We start from the raw sequence: 16,873 nt of genomic DNA, 5'->3' as shown, positions 1-16,873 counted from the left end.
CCTCCCCACAAAGAGCAGGTCAAGCAAACAAAACAATCAAACCACAAAGCAAATGGTACAATTTTAATTCATCCACAAGTCAACTAGAAAGAAGGTAAAAGAGTATTCTGCACCAACACAAGGGAGGGGTGGGGCAGCTGGGAAGGCGGTGGGGGAGGGGAAGAAAAGGAGAAGTAAGAAAAGAGGGAGAGAAGGAAGGGGCAGAGTCAGGGAAGGGAGAGAAAGGGCACAGGGAAGAGAGGCACAATCTTGTGGTCCAAGTCCTGTTTTGGCCTCATCTCTCCCCCTCTCCTTGACGCTTGGCGTGTCGTCAACACAGCGTCTTGTGCCCGGACTCCCAATAGCTTGTTCCTGGACTGTGTCCCAGGTCCCCCCTCAGGGGGGCACACGGCTGTCAGTCCAGACCACACTCACATTAAATAAATTCCAATATACACTGTACAAGGAAGCCAGGCCCGTCCCTCATCTCGCCAGCCGCCCACCCCCAAAGGAAAGCCCCTCCCCAGTCCCTCTGCATCAGGGGACCCCCGTGAGCGGAAGAAGAAGGAATAGCTTGGTTCCACTGGTCCTGCCGTGTCCATGCATAAAGCCATCGTGGCCACTAGGGGCACCAGTGTGACCCCTCTCCCCCCCAAAGTGGGGCCGGCGGGTGTGCGGAGGGAGTGGCCAGTGGCAGCAGGGCTCCCTCTGAGCCCTCTTTGTCACCCCCTGGCATCTGTAGCCCTGAGTCCCCTCTTTCCAGCTGCAGCCTGAGCAGCACAGTCTGGGGGTTGGGGTGGGGAGAGGGGGTCGTGCAAAGTGGCAAGGGGAGGACTCCCCTCAGCCTTCCCCCTGAGAAGACCCATGTGACCGAAGGCAAGGCAGGGGCCGGGGGGTGGGGGCGGGGGAGGTACACTACAGGCAGGGGCAGAAGACGCAGGCAGGTGGTGCCAACCCTCCATCACTCTGCAGGCGGGTGGGCCAGATTGGCCAGAACCTTGGCCTGGTCTACGGCATCGAGCAGGTTCTTGGCGTCCACGGCCAGGGTGTGGGAGGCTGTGAGCATCTGCCGCTTGCACTCCTCACTCAGGGAGGTCACGGCGTTTTGCTGGGCCAGGCGCATCTTATTGATGAGCTCCGCCAGGTCCTTGTTGAGCAGCTTCTGGGTCCCCTCAATCTGTAAGAAAAGCGCACAGAGAGGCTGGGAGCCTGAGGGGCCACAAAGGTTAAGCCATGCACGCATCCCCTTTGGTGTTGGCTGAAGCAGTCCGAAGTTCGCTGGGGGGCAGGTCTGGCCCAGGCGTGGGCTGAGTCCAAGGTTGGCGTGGACGGACATTACAGATGCCCCAGCCCCCAGCCCACCTCGTGCTGGGTCTGTATGATGCAGCCCTGCAGACCCTCCCTTCGCTTCAGCGTCCCCCATGCTGGCCCAAGGTTAGAGTGAATGGTCAGGGGACAAGGGCACTTAGTCATTTGTTAGCTGTCTACCGTCAAACCAAGAGACCGGGGATCGTGCTTTGAACCGTAGGGTTTTGTTTTCACCGCCATATCCCCAGAGCCTAGCACACTGCTGAGCACTACTCCACACTCAAGAGATATTTACCAAGTGAAATGAATGACCTGAGCCATCAGAGGGAAGGTAAGGAGCTCTCACATCAGAAGGGACAGCTCCAGCGGGGCTCCTCTATGGGCTGCTGCCGCCACCCAGAGGGAGGCCGGGAAATGACCAAACTCTCCTGTGTTGTCTTGTCTTGAACAGTCACAGGTAGTGGAGGCTGTGTTGCTGACTAATGCGAGATGGGGAATCAAACTACAGCCTGACAGGGGGCCCGGGGTGCTCCTGAGCTCCGTGCTGGTTTCCAGACAGACAACCAACACATGTTGAGAGGCGGTATTGTTCGGCGTTCAACTACGTTCAGAGTTTCCTATGGCTGTGGTCCTAACCCAAGACAAACGGGGTGGCTTAAAACAGCACAGATTAGTTTCTTACGCTTCTGGAGGTCAGAAGGCTGAAATGTGCCCTACGGGGCCAAAGTCAAGGGGACAGCTGGGCTATGCCCCTTCTACGGGCTCTAGGGGAGAATCTGTTCCCTGCCTTTTCCAGCTTCTAAAGGCTGTTTCCCGCCTTGGCTTATGGATCTTTCCAGCAATGGCAATATTCCAATCTCTGCTTCTGTCATCCCATCTCCTTCTCTGACTCTCATAGGATGTCTGCATCTGCCAAACCTGTTACAAGGACTTACACTGCACCCACTTGGGTAATGCAGCATAATCTCCCCATGTCGAGACCCTTAAATTTAAAAAAAAAAAATGTTTTTATTTATTTATTTTTGAGAGAAAGAGAGCGGGGGAGGGGCAGAGAGAGAGAGAAGGAGACACAGAATCCCAAGCAGGCTCTGCACTGTCAGCACAGAGCCCAATGCAAGGGCTCGAACACATGAACTGTGAGATCATGACCTGAGCTGAAATCAAGAGTCGGACGCTTAACCAACTGAGCCGCCCAGGCGCCCCTCAGGATCCTTAACTTACACCTACAAAATCCCTCTTGCCAGGTAAGGTGACATAGTCACAGTTCTGACGATTAGGCTGGGGACAACTTTAGGGGGCCATTATTCTGGCCACCCCAGGCACAGTCTAAGAATAGAACACCAAGCTTTTCATTTTGGTTTTCAGTAATTGTTTCTCACTTACAAAAAAAAAAAAAAAAAAAAGGAAATTATTTAAATGATCAACTGAAGAAACCTTAACTATTTTGCTATTTTGATGATACATTCACTTCAGCCTTAGTGTGGTGGGTGATTAGATAAAGGATCACCAGAAGGGAAAAGGGAAAGGGAAGGTCTGTCCACCTGTGCACGCCCTCATGCAAAATTACCGCAACTCTGTAAGACTTAAACTAGGAGACTCCCCCTGGGAGCCTGGTCATGTCCCTGGGTGCAAACACAGCCCCCTAGTGGTCCTGCTCAGATTTGCTGTGTGGAGCCACATGTCCTGTGCGGAAGGCCCTGCAGATGGAAACGAGGCTGCCCACATGGTCCTTCTGAGTCTCCTCCGTGAAGCACAGCAGAGGACACAGTCTGGGATGAGGACACCCACCTCGGTCCGGGAGGATGATGGCAAGGAGGGCAGGAGATCATCCACACTCCCAATAAGCTTCCGCAGGGTCAAGCCCACGTTCTGCAAGAGAGAGGGAGGAGGGGGACTATCACTTCTTGCTTTTTGAGAAAGCTGTATTTCCCTGGGGAAGAGTCCTCCCGGGCTGGTATGTGCCCTCCGTGTCTACGGGGCACTAAATTCCCTCTGACCGCTCTGAGCTAAAGGGAGTCTTTCTGAGAAAGTCGCCTACTGGGCAGACGAGGGAGCTCGACGCCACCGCCCTTCCGCCCAGGGCCAGAATGAGCAGCCTCCACCTGCCCCGTCCACGGCTCTCACCTTCACCACCACCACATAGCCCTCGGGAGGCAGCTGACAGAGCTCGTTCTTGAGATCCAGCACAGCCCGCACGAGCTCCATGACATTGAGGTACACCAGGTCGTCGGTCCGGTCCAGGTTGGCTGTGGGCTGGATGGACTGGGGGCGGGGGGAAGTAAGTGGCCAGAGGGGAGGGTCATGAGTCTGGAGGACACTGCTCTTCTTTCTTGCGCAGACGCTATTGATGCCAACGTGGCCGCCAGCCCAGTTTGAAAAGATTCTTCTCTGACATAACAGTGCCCTGTCCTGGGGATGCATCCCCTCCCTTCTGCTTTTAGGGGTTCTCAGATTAGAGTCTGCTAGGGAGTCTTAAAGCAAAAAAATACCGCTGGCTGGCCTCACACCAGACCAACGAAACCATCACCCAGGTTTGGGGGCCAGGTGGCTCTCAAAGCTCCTTGGATGATTCTAATGGGCAGCCAAGGCTCACACCCACTGTTCTAGAAAGAGGAACATCAGCTACAGTAAGAACCATGTGGGTGCGGGAAGCCAAGGGGGCAGCTTGAGAGAGGAAGGGGGTCCACACGTCCTGCTCTTAGGGCTGGGCCAGTGAGCCTTCCCGTACATCAGGGAGCGAGCACGGGAGGCAAGGAGACTGGGTTTCCCCTTGCTTTTTCATGAGTTAGCTGTGTGGCCTTAGACAAGACACTTCTTCGCTCTGGGCCTCAGCTATGTGAGGATACAGGACTGGATTATTTCTGAAGTCTTCATAGCCTTGCGTCTCGTGGAACCCTGATTCAAACTCATCACCAGCTTCGGCAAAGCCAACACGTACCTGAGCACCCAGCCGCGGTGGCTTCTGTGGGGGGCCCGTGAACTCCGCTGCAAGGAGGAGGGAGAGTGAGTGGGGGGGGGGGCGGGGAGGGTCTCGGCACCCTGGCCCTTCCCTTCATACCTGCTGCCAACCAAGCCAACCTCCTCTCTTCTGCTACCGGGAGCCCCAGGGAAACTAAGCCCAAAGGTGTTTCCAGGAGGGTGCCTGGGTAAATGGGCTCTGGTCCCCCTGGTCCTCCCATAGTCAAACACCACTGTCCATTTTATAGAAAGCAAAAGCCAAAGTTGCAGCGGAGGTGGAGTCCTCGCACAGACGTCCCAGCGCCTGCTGGACACACACTGGCCCCTGAGGAACAGCACACATGCTGGCCTTGATGGTCACGGGGAAGAAACTTCACTCTGTGAAGTAACAGGTGGCTGTGGAGCCCCTGATCTGGTGCCAGAGCAGCTCCTGGGGTAGACTTGTGAGGATTCCCTAATGGTCTGCTTTGAGTGTTTGGGGTTCAAGGAAGTGAAACAGTAGAAGACCCACACTATTCGAAGTTACTTGACCTTCCTATGCCTCGGTTTCCTGTCCTTTGTAAAATGGGCGTAAGGACCTTTTTTTTTTTTTTTAATGTTTATTTATTTATGTTTCTTGAGAGTGAGAGAGAGCGTGAGCAGGGGAGGGGCAGAGAGAGAGGGAGAGAATCCCAAGCAGGCCCTGTGCTGCCTGAGCAGAGCCGGATGCGGGGCTGGATCTCACAAACTGTGAGATCAAGATCTGAGATGAAACGGAGAGTTGGACGCTTGGGGCGCCTGGGTGGCTCAGCTGGTTAAGCATCTGATTTTTGGTTTCAACTCTGGTCAGGGTCTCACAGTTTATGAGTTTGATCCCTGTGTCGGGCTCTGTGCTGACAGTGCAGAGTCTGCTTGGGATTCTCTCTCCCTGTCTCTGTCCCTCCCCTGCTTTCTCTCTCTCTCTCTCTCACTCAAGATAAATAAATAAATATTAAAAAGTCAGCCACTTAACCGACTGAGCCAGCCTGGCGCCCTGCGTAACGATGAATCACGCCTATCTGATAGAGTTGCTGTGGGGTCAGAGCTAACATTTGCAAGCAACTTGGGCCTGCGCTTGGCTAGTGGTGAGTTTCCTGTGACTGTTGTCATTGTCACTGGTTGCTCATCACCATCACCATGATCATCAGCCTCACCCTCCCTAGAATGACAAAGATGAGCCTGGCTCACTGCTGACTCTTCCTGACCCCCCTTCAGCAGCAGCTTCTGGAAAGGCCCTGTGGGCTTAGCTGCCCCTGTCCCCTCTCTTCCATCCCTGGGGCCCTCTCTCTCTTTCATCCTAGGGGCCTAGGGAAGAGAGGCATCCGCTGGGAGAGGCGGGCAGAGCAACTTTACTATCCCTGCAGGCAGCCTCCAACACAGTGAGGGGGAGATAGGAAGAACCACTAACATCTCCAAATAAATGCAGAAGGAGATACACTGAAATGAGGGCTGAGGACCCCGGCAACAGAGGGAGACAAGAAGAGGCCTGGGCAGGGAGACAGTGGGGGCGGTAGATGGAGCTGGGACTAAATACCAAATCCCAGACGGGCCCTCTCTGCGCACTCTGAACTGAAACAGGCAGAGTTTCTTAAAATGGCAAGCAGATTCTGCTGCTGTCTGCAGTGGGCAGCGAGTGCGGATGGGGGCTCCACGCAAGATGTCAAGCAGAAGTTCCTGCCAAAAGGAAGGGCGCAGACACTTACTATAGCCGGCCTCCTTCTCTGGGGTCTGGAAGGGAGGAGAGAGAACGTGTCACCAATGAGGTTCGTGGGACACCTCCCCCCCCACCTTGACCTGTTCCCCACGCCCTCAACTGTGTTCTTGGAGGTCATAGCTGCAGGGGGACACCGGCGAGCTCTTGTCCCAGGGGCCGGGAGGGCCCTATGGCAGAGGAAGGATGCACTGTGGGTGTCGATCAAGAGGGAGCTCAGGAATGGAGGTTCGTGGAGATCCAAGTAATGGGAGAAGTCAGGCTCCCCGAGGTGAGAGGCAAAAAGGGAACGGATGGGCAGGCAGGGGGCCTGGGGCTGGGGGTCCTGCTGTCTCCCATGCCTTCCCAGGCCTTCGCTTTAAGGCAGAACCCTCTCCCGGTGACTTACCAGCGGGGACTTATCGTTCATGTACACCATGGGGTCCTGCAGAGGAGGAAACCAAAGCAAACGACTTCTTAGGATTCTAGAACTGAAAACCCCAAGGATGCATGGAGGGCATTCACTCTCATCATCCGGGGTGGCAAGAGGACACAGATGGACATGGTGGTGTGAACACGGCTCCCATTCAAGTGCCTTTATCAAATTGTGCTCAGCAGTGCTGCCGGTGGGGGCGGGAGGGGGGTGGGGGGAGGGGCTGGGGGGAGGGGGGAAGTTGGGGGGCCGAGGGGGCTGGAGGGCGGGGGGGGGGGGGAGAGGGGGCGGGGAGAAGGTAGGGGGCCGAGGGGGCGGGGAGGGGGGGCCGAGGGGGCGGGGGTCTCTCCCCCCCACGACTCAGTGGCTTCTCACCAAGGATTTCTCCTCCTGCCTCAGCCACTGGTAATCTTCCACCATCTCCTTCTGCTGTTTGTCCAGGATCTGCCGCATCTTGAGCCTCTCGGCCTCCCATAGCTGCTGGGCCTCTTCTCGACTGCTGGGTCGGATGAAGTCCTCCTCCTGAGAGGTCAGTGGGGAGAGAGGAGAGGACCCGGTGAGCCCGTGCCCAGGCCCAGGAAGGGCAATCCTCAGAAGAGCCTGTGGGAGCCACGAGCCTTGGCCTCGCCAGCTGCTTTCTCATTGGACAGTTCTTAAATCCGCAGCCGTATATGTACACAGTTATTGGATCCGTCAGCCCCGAGCACGTGCCCCTGCTGCAGTGTAACTTGGAGGCCGAGAGCACAGCACTGAACATGCATTGTATTTAAACAATGGCTCGATCTGCTAATACAATTTTATTTTCAAATTACCGCCTTAATGGTATTTTCTCAGTTGGCACTTGTCGTGGCTGCTGTCACTTAATAAATTAAAAAATGCAAAGCCAGTCTTATGGAAAGCCTTGGGTGCTTATCGTCACCCGAACACCGTGGCAGTGGGTCTGGAAGCCCTGAGGAGCTGTGGTGTGGCTGCAAAGCTACACCATACAGGGTACCATACAGGGTACAGGCTGAGGGAAGGGGCAACGGCCCGCGCCCGTGTGACCGCGTCTTTTTATGAAAACATACTCTTTACTATTTTTTAAACATTTATGTATTTACTTACTCATCTACTTATTTATTTATTTTGAGAGAGAAGGAGACACAGAGTGGGGGAGGGGCAGAGAGAGAGAATCCCAAGCAGGCTCCATGCTATCAGTGCAGAGCCCTACTCGGAGCTTGATCTCATGAACCGTGAGATTATGACCCGAGGCCAAAATCAAGAGTTGGACACTCAACTGACTGAGCCACCCAGGCGCCCCCAAAATGTACTCTTTTTTTAAGCTAGTAGCTTGGGTTATTTAACCAAAGGCTAAAAGAAATGTATGAACTAAAAAAAAGTGGAGAACAAAATTTAAAGAAATATGGATCTATAGATATGCAATAAATGCTTCCTTTCCCTGGCTTCATCAATCTAATCTCCGTCTTAACTTGTTTAAAGGGCTTCGGAGCAATAGTTTTACCTGCTATTTCTTAAACAGAAGGTATTACAAGGGCACCTGGGGAGCTCAGCTGGTTAAGCTACTGACTCTGGGTTTTGGTTTGGGTCATGATCTCAAGGGTTGTGAGTTCTCTCTCTCTCTCTCTCTCTCTCTCTCTCTCTCTCTCTCACTTGAGATTCTCTCTCCCCCTCTCTCTGCCCCTCCTCTGCTCATGCTGTCTCGGTCTGTCTCAAAACAAATAAGTAAACTTAAAAAAAAACCCATTTTAAACAGGAGGTGTTACATGTTTTCTTAGTACTTCTTTTCCCTTAATCTTCCCCAGGGTTCATTTACATCTTTTGCTTTTTTCTGCTGTACATGATTACCTTGGCCTCTTGGACTCATGAGTGCTATATGTCATTTTTTCGATTGCATAAAGCCCAGGGTGTGCTTTGTCAGGGGCAGGACCTTTCTATGGCATTCAGACCAGCAGCCTCCTCAGATCCTTGCTTTTAAAGTGGCCATTTTACATACAAGTCACTTGCATAAATTGCTAAAAATTATTCTCTATCTACTTTAGCAAGCCATAATCTCTGCCAAGCCTCTAAAAAAGATTTTTCCAACCAAACCCTCTAAAATGCACTTGAATATAACAACACAGTTTCAAATTATATTTCCTAGTGCTCACTGAGTTTCAATCACGGCTCTCAATTTCTAACAATACTTCTCCCCCACCCCCACCCCCACTCCGCTGCAAGTTACATTTCTTGCTGAAATATTCTTTGTTTGTTAATCCATTCAACAACTACTTATTAAGCAACTACTATGTGGCAGGCATAGGGCTGGGTGCTGGGAGGGCAGTGGTAGTAGAATATGCAATGTCCCTGTTCTCATAGGGAGAACTAAGGAATAGTTAGCCAGGACTTTCTCAACCTCAGTACCATTAACATTTGGGACCAGATAATTTTTTTTTCTTGTAGGGGGGCATAGAGAGGCAGACAGAGAGACAGAGGTGAGAGAGAGAGAGAGAGACAGAGAGAGAGAGAGAGAGAGAGAGGCGGTGGGGGGGGAGAGGGGCAGAGAGAGAGAGAGAGATCTCTCTTAAGAAGGCTTCACAATCAGCCGGAGCCTGATGTGAAGCTCGATCCCATGACCTTTGGGATCATGACCTGAGCCAAAATCAAGAGTCAGATGCTCAACTGACTGAGCCATCTAGGCGCCCCAAGATAATTATTTATTGAGGAAGATTTCCTGTAAATTGTAGGTTGCTCACCAGCAATTCCACCCACTAGATACCTTTGGCATCTCCCCAGTTGTAACAAAAATGCCTCCAGACATCTCCAAATGTCCCCTCTGAGGTAAGATCACCTCAGCTGGAGGCTATTGAGTTAGACTTTATTTTAAGACAAGTTTCAGGACATAAGAGTATTTTATAATCATAGAATTGATAAAACAAGTAAGATTTATTTCAGAGGCTGATGCTCCAGAATGAGGGTATTTGAAGGTTATAAATACCCATGGTTAAATGTCAACACCTGCGAACACAATGGTATGGCTGCCCCAGGCTATTGGCAAATAGTAACACAGGAGCTAAGTGTAAAATATTGTGACTGTCAAGCTAGGAATCTCAAGGTAAGACGAGGCTAGACTGAGGAGACTAAATGCTGGTAGAAGAAGTTAGTAGTCAAGAAAGCACTGTGTAGTTTTGTAAGCATTAAAAGAAAATTCCCAATACTCAAATACCTAGGGTGCCCCAAGTCTGATCACCATCTCATCAGATATTTTAACATGTATTGGAAATTTTTTTCCTATGACTTAAAATTGCATAATAAAACTCAAGGTGAACATTAGATTTTTAACAATTAATTACGTTAGGGCTTACTTGCCTACACGGTACCTCAGATATTCCTATCAGGTAATGGATACTTACATTGCTGGTCACTTTTAAAAGGAATCGGGTTCTGGTGGTACCTTAAAGTGACTCTCGCAAAGCTGTGAGTCCTTCCATATTTTGGCTACCTGCCTCCCATCTTGCCAGTCTTATTTCCATATCCAAATGCATCCTTCTATGTTCTAGCCAAACAGCTCCCGCACTTGCCCTGTGGCTTCACATCACTCAGTCTTGGCTCCTACTGATTGATGACTCTTTCATCCCCCATATCCCAGTTTCTTCCTGTCCAAATCTCCCCCATCCTTCAAGGCCCACCTGAAAAAAAAGAAGCTGGAAGCTGTTCTTCTCTTTGATCTCCCACTGCACCTTTGCGTTACCTCTGTGCGCCACTCCCAGCTTTATGGCTTGCATCACAGGTAAGTGTGCATGCACCCGCCCTATTCCTTCTGGCCGCCTGGAAGCTCACTGAGGGCTGAAGTCTCTCGTTCTCCCTTCAGCACCTAGGACAGTGCCTGGCTAACCGGTCCTGCACAAAGTAGTAGTTTATTGAATTTTATTATTAATTTAAACCTCAATTGTGGTTTAATCCTTCAAGAGAAGGATTGCTGCCATCCTGACCCTGGTGTGGAATTCTAGATTCCCAGATGAGTAAGGCAAGAGTCAGTCAGGACAAAAAATAGTTTTTGTGGGAAAACCGTCTCTGATTTTTATTAAATGCTTTCAAATGCTTGATGGGAAGCCTGTTATACCTTTCCAGCATTTTACCTGAAAGAGGTTTTCTCAGTCTTTTAGATGTATACCATAAAATGGATTTTGTATTTTTTAGTTTTTTTGTTGTTGTTTACTGAAAGAAATGTTCATTATATTCTTTTAGGCAGACATTCCTTATGGCAAATACTTCCAAATCCCTGACACAAAGGCCTTTTTTTTTCCTGCTGCACGGTCTGTCTTTATGGAACTGAACAAAGTTCTTATGGTGAAGCAGGGATTAGATAAAGGCAGTGCCACCCTGGAAACGTGCAAAGTAGTTTTTTCTAAAAGGACACACTTTAAAGCAAAATTCGCTAAAACTCAACTACAAATAGAGTCAAGGACAGGAAGGTGGAGGAACTGAACATTCTAAATTATAGTGCATGCTTAAAACTTCAGTTTTATTATTGTTAAGTATATGTTAAGATATAAATTGGTTAAATTAACATAAAAGGGGAAAGTGAGCGAGGTCAGGGGAAATTTTAGTCCACAATAGATCTTGCTGCCTAGAATTCTAAGTTATCTTATGCATTTAAAAATTTCCCTAATTTGAGAATAATAGTACAGAACATGTCAACATACTTTCCTCTATTTTTCAAATCTATTGGAATAAACATGTAGTTTTCCCAAAAAACTTTCAGAGTCAAGTATACTGAGCCTGAAGTATCACTCTTGCATACAGAGATAGAACTAAAATAATGCATTTGGTTTGTTTTGTCACATATCAAGACCCAGTTTAGTAAAGTATATCAAATATTCATGCCAGCTGACCATGGCTCCATTGAAGGAGAAGATGGGTGCTGAGAAGGGGCAAGTGGGTGTCACTTTTATATGCAAAGCTGCCTTTTTTTTTTTTTTTTTTTTTTTTTTTTTTTTTTTTTGCGAGACTTGGCAATCAGAAGCCAGTCCACAAGACCTCACTGGCAGTTATAACAAAGACATGACTGGGAAGGGTGGCTTAGCCCCACACTAACCCCCAAGCTCCTTCCCACACAGCAGCAACTTTTACAAAAGCAGCAGAAGTAGAGCCACAAGGAAGCCTTTCCATTGACTGAGGAGAGATTTAGCAACCTAAGCAATCATGTAGGAAGGGCAGAACTGGGTAGAGCCTCCTGGATCTCCGGCACCATCAGGTTTGGTTGCCATCTGCCCACAAACCTCCACACCACCCCAGGGCTCAGGAAAGGGGAGATTTGACACGATTGCCACAGCACCAGAGTATGGACAGGGGCAGGTCCAGGCCAGCTGGGTGTCCTTGAGAGCAGAGCCGGGTTTGGCCCCCAGCTTCCAGTGTGTTTGCAAAAGAGAGGGCATCACAGAGCCCCTTGGTGGGTTGGCTGGTGCATTAAAGCATGGAGGGCACCTCCTGACCCTGAGGATGTAGGGTTTCTGGTGGCCCAGACGCCTCCCTCTAGCAGCCTCCTCAGTTCGGGTTAGGACCCAGCATGCAGAGCCCTCTTACCCGCATGCTGTGGCGCTTGAAGACATTGTGCCGATGGAGAGGTGGGGTGTGCAGCGAGTTTACAGGAGATGGATACTCCATAGGGCTGGTGAGCGTAGGTGAGCTGGCACACAGACCCTCAGGGACCTATTCAGGAGAAGCAAAGAAGCACCAGGCACAAGGACAAGGCAAGAAGGTGGACGATTAGCTGCTACAAACATGAGCACAGAGAAACATTAATGGACACCATTGGAGAAATAGGACTTGCTCTTCAGGAGCTAATAAAGAATGTGGTGTAGGCACTTCGTTGGTCTTGTGATAGGGCAACACACGTGGCTCTTGCCTAGCGTCTGCACCACCGCTGTGGCCTCTTTTTCATCTAGCATCCAACCACCATGATGCTCTGCATACCATGGGGTCCACCTATGTTACTGACCTACTGAGTCCATGTCTCTGCCTTTAGGACTCTTCAGAAAAGAGCTCTGTTTCATAGTCATGTTGCAAACTGAGAGATATGATTAGCCCACAGAAATGTGTGTGTGTGTGTGTGTGTGTGTGTGTGTGTGTGTGTGTTTAATCATTATTTTAAACATCACACAAAAAGGTATGATGCTTTTTAGGAATATTGCTTCTGTCTTCTGCATCAAGATTTTTTTTCTTTACAGGACAAAAATGTATCTGCTAGTTCTTGGTTAGCCTTGTTTTGGTACTGGACCATTTCCTTGAGAAATATAGGACCATGGGGCAGCACATTTCTGTAAGGAGTACCAGGTAAATAGATATTGTTTCCATTGGTTGAGATGCTCCATTGTTGAGCAGTGACTCTGAGCTGAGGGATGTAAGAGAAGAAAAGAGATGGGCCTTGGCTCCCTATGACTGAGATGCAGGACTGAGACACAAGACAGACATTCTCAGACAGGGACCAACAGCTTGGGAAGATCCCATGTTTGGTGATAATGGAGGTGTGAGGAAAGCTCAGATGGAGACTGATTCTGCCCACCTGGGTTCTGCTCAGGGCCTCTGAGGGGAGCCCCAGGGAACAACTCCATTCCCTGGGGAATACCAACTGTCCCCAACTGCCTGAAATTCCTTCTCAGAAAGCTTTCTTCAGGGTAGGGGGCCGAAGAGGCCTTCAGCATAGAGAGGTAGCTGTAGGCAGGCACACAGAGCAACAAACACTATGGACAGAGGTAAGTCTTAGCTGAGGACAGCCTGGTAGAATTGCATTTTGATATCTGGCACTCTGAGTTCAAATTCTCTTGTGGGTACCAAAGAAGAGTCAGTGCAGGCCATCTCCTAATAACCCAAGCAGGTAACGGCTACTCCTCAAAGGCACAAGAATGGAATTTCAGGATGGCTTGAGATAAGAAATGGCCCCAAACTTTCCCGGCCCTCTGGTTACATGTTTACCTGGAACTGCAGCTTGGGAGCCAGAAGGTTGGTTTGTGGAGGGGGTCTATACTTGGGCCGGCTGGGCTGGAGAGAAATCACAAAGATGAGTCAGTCCATGGCTCTCTCCCTGAGTGACCATGCTCATCAAAGGGAATACTAGATTGGACACAGGTCAGGCTTATTCAGAATGAAGGAGACATGAGGGGCAAAATTATCATTAAAACCATTTGCATTCACTTATTGAGCACACACTATATGCTGAGTGATAAGAAGGTACAAAGAAACCAGTCTTCCTGTCCTCCTGGGGGCCATCACTAATTGAAGGGTTTACCAATCTCTGTTGTGTAGCTTCTTTAGATATGGGAATACCTGTCAAATCAGCTATCAAAAGCCACATACTTTCAGAGGTAACAAGTCAGCGAGGCCTCAGGCACTTGCAGCGGCTTCATGGAAGAAATGAATACTGAGCTGGGCCCTGACTGAGGGAAGGGGCAGGGCATGCCAGGCAAGGGGGACAGTGAGAAAAGGTCCTGGACCAGATAGGACTTTGTTATGGACTGAATGTTTGTGTCCCCCACCCCCAGATTCATATATTGAAGCCCCAACTCTTAGTGTGATGGCATTTGGAGGTAGGACCTTTGCAACATAATTAGGGTTAGATGAGGTCATAAGAGTTGGGGCTCTTGGTCCCTCTGCTGTGTGAAGGCACAGTGAGAAGGTGGCCATCTGTAAGTCAAGAAGAGAGTGCTCACCACACAATGAATCTGCCATCACCTTGATCTTGGACTTCCCAGCCTCCATACTCAGTCTACTGTATATTGTTATGGAAACTTGAGCTGACTAATATAGGCATGGTCCCTCAAAACCCACCCACCTAATGGCATGGCAAGCAGGGCACTGGATTCTGAGCCTAGAGATACCATGTAGGGCATGTACATGGAAACTGAACATAAGGAATTAAGGGACACTCCCCATTCATGTGCCCTCAGGGACATCTAATTTGTCCCTGAAAAACACCAGAAAGAAAAGTGCTCCAGCCCTGCAAGGGCAGAGTTTACAGGGTGGTTCCCTGTCCTAGCTTCTCTCTGAGAGGTCTGCTGTCTTGGGTCTCAGATCAAACCAGCCAGGGGACCCATGTGATGGGTGCTGAGTTCAGTGCTGATGGACAGTTGAGTTGAGGGCCAAGAGGACTATTGGAGTACATCCTGCTTATGCTGGAGGAAAAGGGAGGATGGTACATAGGCCAAGATGGGCTAGATGGGGACCCAGTTCTGCTTGATTTACAGGATCCATGAGACCAGGGCTTTGTTTACCTTGGGTGGGGGTTCCTGGTAGGCTGTGGGCTCCAAGATTTTGGGAGGTCGGTAACGAGCATTCCTTTCCTGCTCTATAGCGATGTCCTTCTCCATCTGATAAATGTCACTGCCAAGGAATCAGGTCAGATAAAGAAAGAGGAATAAAGTTAAAGATGCTCCTGGGACTTCTTCTCTGCCTTCCTTAGAAGCCCGGAGAGGCCCAAAGAAGGACCACTGGATCCCATTTCTGTTTCCTCTGCAGAGTGGCCAGGGAAGACCCCTCTGAGAAGGCTGGAAGATGGATCCTGAGGCTGCTCCCCCAACAGTGAAGTTGGGAAAATCACGTGAATGGATCTATGGTGGGGAAAAAGTCCTTGGAGAGCCAGTCCAACAGGGTAGTGCAAGTATGTCTCCCACCCACCTCCCCCTGCATCTTGCCTTCCTGTGCTTATTATTGGCACCAACCCCCTATGTAGATTTCTCATATCCCAGCCAACTTCATAACCAAGGCCTGTGTTCTATATCTCCTATATCTCCTATTTTTCATTAAATCACCCATCAACACATTCCTGGTATATATTAATGAGAAATGGCTATGGATTCATTCCTGGGTTAGCTATGCGCATGCTTCTTGCCTTTCTTACCCAATCTGGTGGTTCCCAACTTGAGAGTCACAGACCCTAGAGGACTCTGGAGTGATTACAGGGAGTCCATGAATCCACATGTTCATATGTATACCAAGTATTATGTGCCACTGAATATACACTATTTGGTTTTGTATTTTCAAGTGTACAAGCATTATGTTATATATTATATTAAAAATTCATTATATAGCTTAATACATTTTGCCAATCAATAAATTCTGAAAATATAACTATTGTTACAGGAAGGAATTTTCAAAGTTTGACATTAAATGGGCTCTTCTTTCCGCCCCCTCTCCCCCAATTAGGAAACACTCATCAAATCCTTTCTTAACTCTAATGGAGGACTGCCAGGCTATAGCTTGAGCAGGGGCGGTTGGGGGGGGGATATCCTGGGGTCCTTGGGGTCTTCAGATATCCTTCCAATTATACCAGAAAGCCTGCTTCTAACTCCATCCATGGAAGAGGCTGGCCTTGTTCCTCTAATAGGGCATGCCTCTCAGCCCATGGAGAAGCACCTGTCGTAGCTTCCCGTGGTTCTCAAGCCCCCAGGGTGAATTAAGACACCCCCCCCCCCCCATCACCCCAGAGCTTTGGCCCTTTCAAATTACATCTTTCAAATACTTTTCCTGGAACACTTTGGCTTCTCTAATTTGACCAAAGAGATGAATCTAAAATTAATCAGGAGTGTCAACGAAGGGAAAGACAGGTACAGAGAGGTCTTTTAAGCTGAAGGCCTTGCAGACTGTGTTGGAATGCCCTGCAGACAAATTCAGTGTCATTCCCACTGCCTTAGCTTGGGCAGTTCCAGCATGCCCCTTGGGGTAACTCCCTAAAAAGTAGTTGCCAGGAACTATTTTCTTTCTCTAAAAAATGCCAATGTGTTGACTGCAGTGTTTCAAGCCATGGTGTTTTTAATGTTAATGAAACACTAGATTCCCTAATGCAGGGGCCAGGAAGCTATTGCCCACAGGCCAAATCCAGCCCCCTCACCTATTTTTGAACGCCCCAAACTAAGAATGGCTTTTACATTTTTAAACGATTGAAAAAAATAAAAAGAAGAAATTTCATGACATGTGAAAATTATATAAAAATTCAAATTTCAGTTCCCCCAAATAGTCTTACTGAAATCCAGCTACACTCGTTTATTTATGTATTGTCTATGGCTGCTTTTGAGCTATAATGGCAGAGTTGAGTAGTTGTAACAGAGACCATATGGCTTGCAAAGCCCACAATATTTACTATCTGGCTGTTTACAGAAAAAGTTTGCTGACCCCTGCCCTAAAGAATGCCAAAAAAAAAAAGTCAGACCACCCAGGGAGGAGTTGTCGGCAGGGAGGCCACCAAGAAAACAGGGAGACCCTCTAAAATGTATTCTGACAGCACCCTTCACCAGGGACCTCCCAGTACCCAGAGAATAATGGCTCTTGGGTGAGAGATCAGACCTCCAGGCTGCCAGTGCTCCATTTAGAAGGGAGAGGCGACCCATGGGTCACTGTCTTAACAGTCAAAAATCAATCACTGCCTTCTCTACTATCTGGGAGGAACAATCAAATGCAGAGGAGAGGCACAGGGTGCTGCTGGGGGTGCGGGTCGCATGCCTGAGCTAGGCCTCCTG

General features: G+C 49.4%; 1 protein-coding gene across 1 annotated transcript in view; it reads right to left on the bottom strand.

Annotated features, from left to right (window-relative positions):
* Positions 1-48: 48 nt before the first annotated feature.
* PTK2B (protein tyrosine kinase 2 beta) overlaps positions 49-16,873 on the bottom strand; it is a 125,473-nt gene continuing 108,648 nt past the window's right edge. Inside the window, 10 exon segments of the mRNA XM_019440837.2 lie at positions 49-1,156; positions 3,076-3,156; positions 3,412-3,549; positions 4,226-4,272; positions 5,967-5,991; positions 6,363-6,398; positions 6,762-6,908; positions 11,949-12,074; positions 13,338-13,403; positions 14,633-14,741. Coding sequence (XP_019296382.1) covers positions 941-1,156; positions 3,076-3,156; positions 3,412-3,549; positions 4,226-4,272; positions 5,967-5,991; positions 6,363-6,398; positions 6,762-6,908; positions 11,949-12,074; positions 13,338-13,403; positions 14,633-14,741 — 991 coding nt within the window. The 3' untranslated portion in view covers positions 49-940.

The sequence above is a fragment of the Panthera pardus genome, unplaced genomic scaffold, assembly GCF_024362965.1.
Source record: "Panthera pardus isolate Hobbes unplaced genomic scaffold, ASM2436296v1 HiC_scaffold_13, whole genome shotgun sequence".
Lineage (NCBI taxonomy): Eukaryota > Metazoa > Chordata > Mammalia > Carnivora > Felidae > Panthera > Panthera pardus.
Note: the sequence above shows the minus strand (reverse complement) of the source record. Positions and strands in the feature narration are given on the sequence as shown.